At 37.7% G+C, this 13,155-nt stretch overlaps 1 protein-coding gene across 3 annotated transcripts in view; it reads right to left on the bottom strand.

Annotated features, from left to right (window-relative positions):
- Positions 1–13,155, bottom strand: part of LOC117991692 (ADAMTS-like protein 4) — a 95,253-nt gene that overhangs the window by 56,548 nt on the left and 25,550 nt on the right. For all 3 annotated transcript variants that reach the window (XM_069505287.1, XM_069505289.1, XM_069505288.1), the window contains exons 3-4: positions 9,693–9,759; positions 8,878–8,993 (exon numbers count right to left, since the gene is read on the bottom strand). In XM_069505287.1, coding sequence (XP_069361388.1) covers positions 8,878–8,993; positions 9,693–9,759 — 183 coding nt within the window. The remainder of the gene's footprint in view (positions 1–8,877; positions 8,994–9,692; positions 9,760–13,155) is intronic.

The raw sequence follows: 13,155 nt of genomic DNA on the forward strand, positions 1-13,155 counted from the left end.
CCGAGGTGCTCTAAATAATTTATTTCGTGCGATAATGAACTGGAAGCCGCATTGGGTTACTACTCGTACTGGGATATAAATTAATACATTGTTGTCATTTTTAGGGTTCTGTACCAAAACAACCCTTGCAGTTTCATTAAGGTCGTCTGTGTCACAGCCATTTAAAAATCTAGGTATCATCATCATCATCATCACCATCATCCTGATCACCTCATAGCCGGCTCACTACAGAGGACGGGTCTCCTCAGTATGAGAAAGGTTTGGCCATAGTCCACCACGCTGGCCAAGCAGACTTCACACACCTTTGAGAACATTATGGACAACTCTCAGGAGACTCAACTCCTAGGTTTCCTATTTAATTTCTTAAAACGTACATAATTCCGAAAAGTGCGTTCCCGGGATCGAACCGCCGATCTCCCGAATAGAAGGCGGACGTCGTAAACACTAAGCCGGCATCTTCTAAAAATCAATAGACTTTTACGGCTCATTCGTTTAACAGATCTTAACGGTACCTACAGACAGCTTGCATCCCGCGGGGGCATGACAAAAGCAACTTTTAGTTCCGGAAAATCAAAGGCTTCCCACGGGATTTTTTAAAAAATCGGTCAAGTGCAACACAGATTCTCACGAAACGAACGAAGGGTTCCTTACCACCGTAGATGGACGATGGACGAAGCGGACTAACTTGGAAAAGTACGGCAGTTTATGAAACGATCGGCTTTTACACGGCATCGTACCGGAACGCTAATTTTTAGGTGACACGGCTTTGCTGGATACACAAATGTGAATTTTTATAATATTTATGGATTTGTTTATCTACGCTATTAGCTATTAAATGCAATGAGATCGAACATCAGCCCAAGGCACAATCAGTGCAACAACGGCAGAAATGGGCCGTGGCTATAACCTTTATATAACCTATGACTTCATGTGTCATTGTAACAGCCAATTAGGATTATTGAGGTAGATATGTTTGGCCAAATACAACTGCCATGCAACTCTTGTATGTTAACACATTCGAGACAGTTCTGTGCTTATCTTGATTAGATCATGCAGGTCACACGCAAATCAATCCTTTAAATTAGCAGCTCGACTGCGAACTGGCAACATGTCCTGTCTCAAATTTCTGTCGATTTCTCTTTATACCTACTACTTACGAGGTTTTCGTACTCCGCAGTGCCACAATTCACGACAGCTGATTTAGTACCTCTAAAGTTTTTGCTTGCTCGCGACTGATTGGTCCAACATACACGCACACTGTAATGCCAATGCCCATGTAAATTTTAAACAACGTAACCACAAGTAAATTGCAAAAACTATACCTTTTAGTATCTAGTTTACCTACACTGGTATACAATTACTATTTAGATAACTGAAAGAAATAAGGTTTTTCTTTTATCCTGTAAAGATACCAAAATTGAGATTTTGACGGTTGCCAGTTCACAGTCGATATAGAGAAACACTAATCTTAATCGATGCCTAATCGATTAACGATATCATTTTCTCATTTCCTCCATACTCGGTTTAAAGCCTTATATCTCGCGGTCTCGGTCTAAGGTACCCCGGCTAATTTGAGATTGACTGTATTTGATTAGGTACCTATTTATCTACCTAACAGGACTTCGAAACTGGTCATATAAAGGTTTATTTTCATTGGTTAATATTATGTAGCGTACGGGTTTATGGAGATTTCTAAAAAACATGCCATAAGGTCCCTCGTATGTCCACTTACGAGGGCCATAAGGCATGCCTCATAGAAATCTCCGTCAAGTTCCATTGGTCGACGTGGAACGCACTGCGAGTGCATTTAATCATTATTATCATCAGTTAATTTTCAAATAATCACCAATTACTTAACTAAGTATTTATTTGTAGAAATATACATAACATCACAAACACAGGTGTTTTATAAATCCCCACAATCAATGCCCGCAATTTTCACTACCTCAGGAGGCAGAACACTACGAGTAAAGCTTATTGTAAACTACATGTTTGTTAAGAAGATAATAAAGATTATTATTAAGTATTATTAATGCGTTCTAATTCGAGATCAACCAATGAAAACCTTTCTTCTTCCTATGTAGCATTTAATTAGAAATAGTTCGCATACCGAAGCGTTTTCTATCGACCAATGAAAATGAGCCTTTAATCCTTTGTATTGTTAAAATTATCTGTGGGCCCATGGTACCTACACTTTCATTTGTGAGCAAATACAAATAGTCTGGATCGTTAAAGTAACGGTATTTTCGTGGTCTGTTTACTTTAATGGGTTGATTTGCCAACATAGTTCGTGTAGCATTGAGTGCTACGTTGACTAAGCCTTTAATGGAGACCTTCGGCACTGCATAAATCTTTACAGTAACCAAATGGACTACTTACAATGTAGTAAATATCTCATGCCTAATTAATGGCATAGTTTATTTTTATGTGATATTGTCATAGATAAACAATAAGCACTTGACTAATTTGTTGCATTATTATTTATTTTAACAGTACAAGATACAAGTGTACCATTTAAGCTGATACGGAACTTTACAACCTAAGCCGTAGACGAGGGTTTTACTAGCGTTGAAAATTTATTAAAAACCGAAGCATCATCAAAAATCTGGCTCCATTAAAATTTACCTAAGATCGAAGGTTTGGAGAACTAACGACAAAATTTTGAACTTGTCTTCTTTTTCTTTCAAGAGCGTTTTACAACTCTCTTCCACAATCGTAGTTTGCTTCTCATTTGAAAATCAACAGAAATCTGGAAAACCACAGACACAGATATTAAGTAATTTGTAGAACGTGTTTACAAAATTTCATTGTGATTGATTGGTTAATTTAATACTAAAATTAGAACCAAACTATATCTGCTACAAGTAGAGATGGCAATCGGGGTATGAGGCGGGGGGGCGCCCCGCACACCCGCGCTTCACCCGCGCTCGCCCGCACCGTGTTAGCGCGGGGGCTGTACGGGTGCGCAGGGCGTTCTCTCCCCGATTGCCATATCAACCTCTTGCGTACTATAGTTTGTTTGGAGTGCGCTACAAATAAACTCCTCTGAAGTTTTAATTTGAAATAGTCATAAAAATTCAGTGATTCTTTTGACATTTGTTGTATGGATATAAAGAAACCTTTAATTTAATAAAACAATCATTAATAACTGAGAAATGAGAATATGGCATATTAATAATAATTATGTCTCTATAGAAATTCCTATAGAGACAATCTAAACTAATCGCATACCTACTTATGCCAATTAAAATAGAAAAATTCTGCAAGTTATAATGGACATAGAATAAATTAATTACACTATCACACTTCATCCTAAGTGCAAAAACAGGTTGTGATGGCCGCAGTATCTGGTATTCACATCTGATAAGCGTAATGGAGGAGGCGTCATGCCGTTTTCGTTCAACGTACACATTCATTGCTGTCAGGTGTACTATGTGAAATGTGATACCGCATACTGCTGATAGAGCTGGACCATTTCACAGGTAGCATGTGAAAAATCATGTGAAAAGCATTTTTATATGCAACACTTGCTATCTTACTAAAAGTAGCCTGTGAATATTCACAAAGCAAAATCTCAGTTTGAAAATTACTACATGCAATCCAGCTTTATTAAGTCATCGATCAAGCTAAAGAGCGAGCAAGCGAGATCACTCGCATCCCTGCGTGTTCGAAAGGGAAGAAAGAACATTTAGTTCAAATAATGCGAAAAGTGATTTTTTGTACTTATAATAAATAATATTGTAAGTAACCACCCTGCGAAATGTCAGCGCTATTGATCTTGGGCAAATTCCTATTTAAATTAATTTAGCAAACAATTTGTAAGTGCGAAAATTGAAAAATCACCGAAATCACTGTGAAAAAAAATCACCAAATGAAAATGATTTAAAATTAGCAATCATGCAGTTGTGTAGTACTTGCAATTATTTGTCATACTGCAGGAAATTAATGTGAGAGGTATGTAGGTACAATGGTCACTAAATCTTGAAGCTACGAAGATTTTATCTAAATGCTAATGATGACAAGGTTATGCTTGGCCGTGATTTTGCTGGACTGTCATTGGTTTTCTTTAGCGCGTACAAACTACAAATACAATGCCAATTATGCCCAAATATACCTATACCACATCACAACATAGGTGGTGTAGGTATAGATCGCGACAGGTCGAAATGGCAATCAGTGTATGAGGCGGGGGGACGCCCCGCACACCTGCACGTCACCCACGCTCGCCCGCATCGGGTTAATGCAGGGTGTCCCCACCCCGATTGTCCCCATCTCGACCTGTCGCGTACTATTCAAGCGAACTTTGTCTTCAATTTTTAAAATACAATTTCGACCTTTGTCCATCTGGAGTTTTATAATAATATTATACGCGAAGATTATCGTCGCGTATCATGACAAATCATTCTTCTTCTGTATCTTATAGCTTTCATAATTTATTAGGCTTAACTTTTGTATGAACACCAAAAGCTATTTACAGATTTGTACAACAAAACATATGCATGATGTCATTTAGTATTACGATCTAAATAACTTCAATGACATGGATTGACATTAATTATACCTAAACAAAGGGCATTTAAATCAATCGACTGTTATAATGTCTTGTGTACGACACGCGCATTATGCACGAGCCTTAACATGGCGCTAAGTTAAAAGGTTCATGAGTCAGTACGCGGCAGAAAATAATGTACATCGACCTTTAGAATGAGATTCCGGGTTTGTAGAGCTCACTCATACCTATGTGACGTATTGTCGGTCTCAACGAAAGAGACAATGCTTTGCAAAACCGCTATCTCTTTCTAAAGGTCGATGTACATTATTTTCTGCCGCGTACCTACTGTATACAAAGGGCTTAGTACACGTTGGGCCCGCATGTTGGGCCAAGGCACTGGCCAAACGTGTATTAGTATGCGACAGGTCGAGATGCAATCAGGGAAGGAACGCCTTGCGCATCCGCATAGCCCCCACGCTAACCCGGTGCGGGCGAACGCGGGTGACGTGCAGGTGTGAGGAGCGTCCCCCCGCCTCATACCCCGATTGCCATCTCGACCTGTCGCGGACTATAGATACCACTATTTGTGGTTTAGGGTGCCCGTTGGCTACTATAACCTGAGTAACGCCTTTTTTCAGCCGAAAAACTATCATTTGAATCCTAGCCAATTAGTAATCCATTTGAGCCTAGGCTACTAAAAACTGCATTAGCAACTGCTGATAGATAGCTTAGTGGTTAAGACGCCAGCCTTCTATTCGGGGGGTTGGGGGTTCGATCCCGGCACGCACTTTAAGCAATATAAACGCGTTTTAAGCAATTAAATATCACTTGCTTTAACGGTGAAGGTAATGTGAAGAAATCTGCATGACTATGCCCTAAACCCTTCGCATTCTGATAAGAGACCTGTGCTCAGTAGTGGCGATTGGTTTATCATGATGATGATGATAATGAGATTACATTTTACATTTACAAAATAAGCTAAGTACAGCCTGTACACTGTTCGGCAAACTTGGCATTAGCCGAACATGCTGGCCCAACTTGTACCAATAGCCTTTAAACAATGGCCGAACATAATCGACAGTAATTGCAAGCTCATTAGCTACAAGAGAGTCATGCGTGTCAATCACGATTACTACAATCGAAGCCCAAACAACTTGTTACAAGGTTAACGCTAAACACCTTTTATGAGATAAAAGGTCTTAAAGTTGACCGCACACTTGACAGCTTGTGCTGCAATATCTGTAAGCAGCGATTTTTTAGTAGATAGGTTCTTACAAAGTCAGATCAGAAATGACGCGATCCCTAGAAGGTAACAAATTAACTCAACGGGATGCTAAGCTGAAGTGGCAACGGGTGAAACCGTTTCGTTCGAAGTTCGAAGTTCGAAGAACCGATAGACGTTGGGGTTTCAAGATGCTGGAAGGACGACCTCGCACTGGCGAGCAGCGGTGACAGATTTCCCCGGAAGCCGCTGGATTCAGGTGCCGCAAGACCGTGTAGACTTAACAATAATTCAGAAATCGCCCTGATTTCTGAATTATTGTTAAGTGCCTGTAAGTTTTCATGTAAAGTAACACAAATCTGTCAAAATTTTATGGAGATATTAAATACGACGTTTTCCCGTGCATATTAAATGATATATTTGCGATTATGCACTAGAAATCAGCTGCTCGATTGCGGTAGAATGTCACGATCTACAATGTCACGATCGCAATCACCTCTGATTGTTTGACACTGGGCCACTATTGGCTACAATGCATTGTTGCAACAAGAATCGCTTAAATTCAGCCAATCACAACAATTGAGATTGTAATAATGATTGATGCCTTGATAGCATTGATAGCTCGACATTTGTATGGCATTGAAACTATGCATTTTCAGTCTTTTTTCAAAATTCGAGTGATATCATCATTAGGTCTACAAGGCATGCATCAAAAAATACGAAATATCACCAAATAAATGCGTCAAGTGCAGCGTGTGCTGATTTGATGTGCGATTAGCATTATGAGACAAAAAGCCTTAATCGCGAATCCAATTTTGATTTTCAATGTATAATTACGCCTTTATTTCTTGAAGAATAAGATCTATAGTAAAAGCTTTTTACATGGTTCAATGAACGATGCACCGAGTTCAATATAATAATAAAGGTATTATGAATTTTATTTTAAAAGCTATAAGGTTTAAAATTGAAAATCTTCTGACCAGTGTCGCGCACCATGTTTAACCTTTTGACCTGGGTAAGGCTGCTTTATACTTAAAGAAAATTTAAGCTTTACCACGGCTCTACCTAATAACTTATGACTCTTTTAAGGTTATCAAGTTATATAGTTATCAAGGTATATTAAAAAGCAAAATACAGATACTTAACAATCTTAGTGCAGACGTAATGTATCTAAATAACAATGTTATTCTAAATGTGCCTATAATTTAAGAGTTAGGTATAAATAATAATCTTGTGAATAAAAAACCAAAGACCAAAGTCTTCGAACAGGGCGTGTTGCCAGTGATGACATAATATGGATTCGAGACATGGCCCCTAATTATATGGCTCTCATAAGTAAGCTCAAATTCAGTCAGGGGGCGATGGAGAGAGCTTGGAGTTTCAACCTAGCTCTCATCATTGTTTCGCAATGACAAGCGCAAGCCTATCTTGCAATAAAATTAAAAAGTACTACTTACCTACATAATTTATCGATTCCCGTTAAAAGTTTGTATAGGTAAAAAATTAATTGCATTAGAATTAATTGCTTAATTTTACGTTTATATCATAATTTGATAACGGCACTTAAGTAACTAGCTATAAAATATTAAAGACTTTAAGCATGGTGTATCTAAGCATCAGTACAGACGGGCTAAACATTAGCTACTATCGTATGTGTGAGTCTCTCGCGCAATTCACCAAGCTACTGACTGCCTGACTGATCTATCAACGCACAGCTCAAACTACTGGATGGATCGGACTGAAGTTTGGCATGCACATAGCTATTATGACGTAGACATCCGCTAAGAAAGGATTTTTGAAAATACAACCCCTAAGGGGTAAAATAGCGGTTTGAAATTTGTGTATGTCCACGCGGACGAATTTAGTGAATAAACTAGTGCATTATAATACCAAATATGACATTTCTTAAAAATTTGCTGCTGGAGCAACAATTACTTGACCATGTCTGTATAGATGTGAAATATTTGCCGAGCTTTTAGACGTGACTGTCAACTAACGTTAAAAAACCGGCCAAGTGTGAGTCAGGCTCGCACACTGAGGGTTCCGTACTACAGTCGTATTTTTTCGCCATTTTGCACGATATTTCAAAAACTATGATGCTTAAAAATAAATAAAAATCTGTTTTAAAATGTACAGGTGAAGACCTTTCATATGATACCCCGCTTGATATAGTTATCTTACTTCGAATATTAAAGACCTTATTATTAGTTCATGACCACAATTTAATTTTTTTGTGTGATCTAACCCTAAATTCACCGTTTTCAAATTTTTCCCCAAATGTCACCTATAAGATGTACCTACCTGCCAAATTTCATGATTCTTGGTCCACGGGAAGTACCCTGTAGGTTTCATGACAGACATACAGACAGACAACAAAGTGATCCTATAAGGGTTCCGTTTTTCCTTTTGAGGTACAGAACCCTAAAAAGTATTGTTAAGTGAATGTGTACTCAGCCTTAGATTGTTATCTTCACTGATTGAAGGTGTAACCCGTTAAAACAGAATTGCCGTAATGGGCATGTAAATGTATGGTGTTAACAAATTTTGTTCTATCAACCATAACACGCCTTGAGCGTGTTAGTACCGCCTTGTTTAGTAAAGCATACAATTTTGTTATCCGTGGTTTTGTTAAGTATATTGTATTACTTGTACGAGTAGAGGTCTGTGTCTTCATCTGCTCCAAACAAGGTAGGTTACAGAAATGTTTAAAATGAAAAATACTCTGTATATAAATACTAATAAAAAAAATCAAAAACCTTGTTTCGCAAGATGATAAAATAAAGGCATTTTTAGATACATATTTTCGGTAGAACAAAAGTTGGCAAGGTCTACGACCCAATTTTGATCTGGACTTAAATTATAATGTGTCCATAATAAGGTTTTGTCGTTATGTGTTGTTTGTTGTTATGAGTATTGTTTTTGAAGTTAAGATATTAGTTAGCAGGTACTTACTTCAAATGGAAATAGAAGAATAACAGAATTTGAGCAATTAAGTATCATTTACGTTGCTTAAGAGTAACACCTTTGAGAATATTATGGTTAACTGTTCCATATCCATAATATTCTCAAAAGTGTGTAAAGTCTACCAATCCGCATTTGGCCAGTGTGGCAGACACAGACATTTATCCACTATGGCCAAACCCTTTTCTTCACCCCACTATACCTGGGTAAACACTGCCTTTCTTGGACCGATACACCGCCACCACATGTTCTGGAACAGGGACTCCAGCTGCCCCACGAACTCCACACATAGAGCTTTGCTGAAGAATCTTCTATCACCTGGAATTAAAACAAATAAAACCGCTATATGTAATTCTTAAACTTTCTCTTCTTAAACTTCTTGAGCTTCTGAGTTCATTAGTTGTTAGATAAGAAGCAAAGCTACCTATGGTACGGGACAGATCGAGATGGCAATAGGGGAGGGAACGCCCTGCACAGTGCACACCCGCACAGCCCCTGCGCTAACCTGGTGCGGGCGAGCGCGGGTGACGTGCGGGTGTACGGCGCATCCCCCGCCTTATAGCCCGCTTGCTATCTCAACCTGTCGCGGACTATACTTATTTATATTTTGAAGGTGCCACGTTAAGTTAGTTTCTATTTTCTAGTATATAACTAGATTTTGTTATATTGATGACTAGATGATGCCCGACTTCGCCCGCCTGGATTTAGGTTTTTAAAAATCCCGTGGGAACTCTTTGATATCCCGGGATAAAAAGTACGTTACCTTAGTAGCTTCCCTGGGATGCAAGCTATCTCTGTACCGAATTTCATCAAAATCAGTTGAACGGATGGTCCGTGAAAAGCTAGCAAGAAGACAGACAGACAGACAAACTTTCGTATTTATAATATTATATTATATATTAGAATAGATAATGAGCTTATCAGTCATCTCAAACTTCGTGGCTTCGCTTCGTTGCGCCAGCTAATAAACTAAATTGACAATAGAAAAAGCTTAATTATTTTTAATATTGATCTCACCTGTGACGAATCTGTGGTCACGTTCGTTGCAGTTGTAAACATTGCCAGCTGCATCACAACAACCAACCTGAAAACGAAATAAATTAGAACTTTAAAAATCAAAATACTAATTTCTTAAAAATTTATTAGTTCAACAGTGCTAGCTAAGCTAAGCTAAGCTAAGAATGGACTGCAGTTGGAATAGTTAACTCCTAGCCTAATCCGGACTATTGTAGTGCCAATTCTCATTGCAGGTAAGTAAGTACAAGTTAGACGTTAGTTGAAAAGAAAATATAAGCGGAAACCTCTATGCAAAATGCTGAAATTTTGCATAGAGGTTTCCTTTCAAATGTAGACAAGGAATAGGGCCGGATATTTCGAAATTTTCACAGGAGGGAAGCTGCGGGCCGTCACTAGTTATTACACAATTTGCAATGATTTGTTTTAAATTAATTTAATAGTAGTTCATTAAGTGGCTCATCGTCAATGTTACTCATCACATAAATAAGATGACAGTCGCTATAGAATTAGACGATCAAAGTTACCGATTCATCTTAATCACTTTGTTCATTACATCAGTAAATAACAATATTATCAGTAGGGTTGCAATGCACTTGCTTTCATTTCAATGTTATGCATGCCGAGGATACATAATATTTAGATACGAGATATAAGTTACAATATTATAGTAAGTATATTAGGATTTCTCATCGAATCGTTTGTAGATAATAGGTATGATCAATAAAAAATCAAAAGGCCGTTCAAATTGTCACTGGCTGTGTCCTTTGATTTTTATGTAAGAATTTTCATTTACAAATAAGTGTGAGTCGGAAAACACTTTTAATTTTTGCCGTGTCGTTGCCGTGTCGTGTTCGTGTTATTGTTTTGTCGTTGCCGTGTCGATGCCATGTTAACACTTAAATTGTAACACCACGTGCCTAAGTCAAAATTTGCAACTTTACACGATGTCTCTCGGTTGATAACTAATAAAGCTCCTGTTGTTTTTCACACTCGTTAAGGGCATTGTAGCGGCCTATTAGAACAAAAAGAATAAATCCCACGTGAAACGTGATCCAATTTCGAATTATCTGTTTAGCGATAGAAAACGGCCGCTGTTTTCGTATCCACAGACAATTTGTCAGTCTAACCATTGTACATACAATTTATGACTCTCACGGAGAGTGTAATGAGCTCTAACAACATACATAAGACTTTACATGTCGTCGGTAAGAATAAAGTCTCCTCGCTCGTTAAAAAAACTACCTTGAAACGAAAATTATAAACGCAAGAGCAAGAGTAGTAAAATAAATAAAGGAAGAAAGAAAGAAAATACATTTTTAACTGGTAAGTACATACCAAGATTAATTTGATGGTTTTATTTGTCGATATTGCGACCTAATTGCACGGGTAGTGGTCACTAAGTGACTGCAATGCTGCGAGAGAGTGAAGTTCGAGCTGTAATGGGCAGTACCAACTACCTTCTTTCTTGTTCTTTTAGATCACAGACCACCACCATATAATATGGGTAGGGATATGGGTAGGGATAATATGGGTAGGGATTTTATACGTGCCATAACTGATACAAAATCTCCTAAAAAAGTCTCCTAATTCCCATTCTGCTCTAAAGATGAACTAGTGGGTGTTAGACCATAACTGTTACTTTGTCTTTCCAATTTACTTACTTTCTCAGTTTCTTCGCTTTAATAGGGGTACCAACTTAGGAAAGCTTTTTTAACTTACTTAGGTAAAAATATTTTCATGTCATACATATTTCACGTATTTTAGACTCACTGAATTGATCATTAAATCTTGTGAGAAGATCTATATTTGCCTCGATAGAAAATTAAGTTGATTCCTTTTGTTCTTTTCTAAGCTGATAGTTTTTCAGTCCCTAAGTTCTTTGTTTTCGGAATTTGTCTTGTCATAATAATTTCGCTGTATGAGGTGCCATTTTTAGTATAAATAGCTGATGCCCCCGATTTCGTTAGCGTGTATTTAGGTTTTTAAAAATCCCGTGGGAACTGTTTGATTTTCCGGGATAAAAAGTAGCCTATGTCACTCTTCAAGTCTTAATTATACCTATGCAAAAAATTACGTCGATTCGTTGAGACGTGATTGAATGACAAACCAAGAAACCAACAAGCAAACACACTCTCACATTTATAATATGGGCAGTGATTTTATTATAGGAGCTGTCATTTTAGTTAAGCTATTATAATAACTTCCTCCTTTGTGACACCCCTTATCTGGACCCACGCAGTTCTCATCGGCTTGCGCAATCTGACAACTCCATTAGATGTTTGAACAGCTAACGATACATTTTCGACAAACGACGATGCACCCGAAACGTATACGCATTAAAACGATCCAACGATTCTAAAGTAGTGTTGTAAGGAAAGATTAAAATAGCTAGTTCATATACTTCTTAGCCAGTTCATTGGTTGCTTTTATCTTTGTCAGTTCATTTATCTTATCCAAGACTTAGTGCCAACTAGATATTTCCCATAACTTCGCCAGCGTGGGTAAAAGATTTTTTTAAATTAATAAATTTTTGTCAGAATCTTTTTTTAGCAAGGCTCTACAGTATAGAGATAAAATACATGTACCTTTCAGATCTATTTTATTTTATTTTAGTTATTTTAAAGAAATTATTTTAAATTATAATGTTGTTTAAAGGAAGATATTATATATATTTGATTACTAATATTATATCTAAGTCATTTCGGTCACGCCCCAAAAAAAATAAGAGAGTGGCAGTTTTCTAAACATTGTAGTATCTACAATTTGGCATGCCTCTTCTCCTTTGAAACGACCATTGCAGGCTCCCGATAAAAAAGAACCGGTTCATATTGAGGAGTATGTTCTCATTTTGAAAGCATGCCCTGCACAACACTACTCTGCTCTGGGTGCGCCTAATAAACATCTTAAGTGCTTTATTAAGTGCCGATCGCAGTTATTTTTATGCCTCTCGCCCTTGATACACATTTGTGCATATATTCATTTTATCTTTATTGCCTGTTAAAAGTTGCTCTTGTCGTTCTGCATAGTGCTTTTTTCCAGATGGATTCGGTTTTCCCATAAACACTACACTGTTTTAAATCTTTACTAGCTTTTGCCCTCGGCTTTACTCGCGTTAAATAACAAGGTAAACCTGTATCTGTATACCTATTGAGTTCCAATCAGTACTTGCTCAAAAATCCGGCCAAGTGCGAGTCAAACTCGCGCACCGTGGGTTCCGTAATACAGTCGTATTATTTCAACATTTTGCACGATAAATCAAAAACTATAATGCATAAAAATAAATTAAAATCTGTTTTAGAATGTACAGGTACTTGACTGCAGTGTTTGTATTTGTAGTAGGTACCTACCTAAGCTTCGAGATCGCCGTTAGCTCATGGGCCAACTAGAGGCCACTTCTTGACCTTAAACGGTCTAGATCAGGAATGCAAGCTCACTGGCATATTATGGTCGAATTCACTGCCAA

Source organism: Maniola hyperantus, chromosome 20, assembly GCF_902806685.2.
Source record: "Maniola hyperantus chromosome 20, iAphHyp1.2, whole genome shotgun sequence".
Taxonomy (NCBI): domain Eukaryota; kingdom Metazoa; phylum Arthropoda; class Insecta; order Lepidoptera; family Nymphalidae; genus Maniola; species Maniola hyperantus.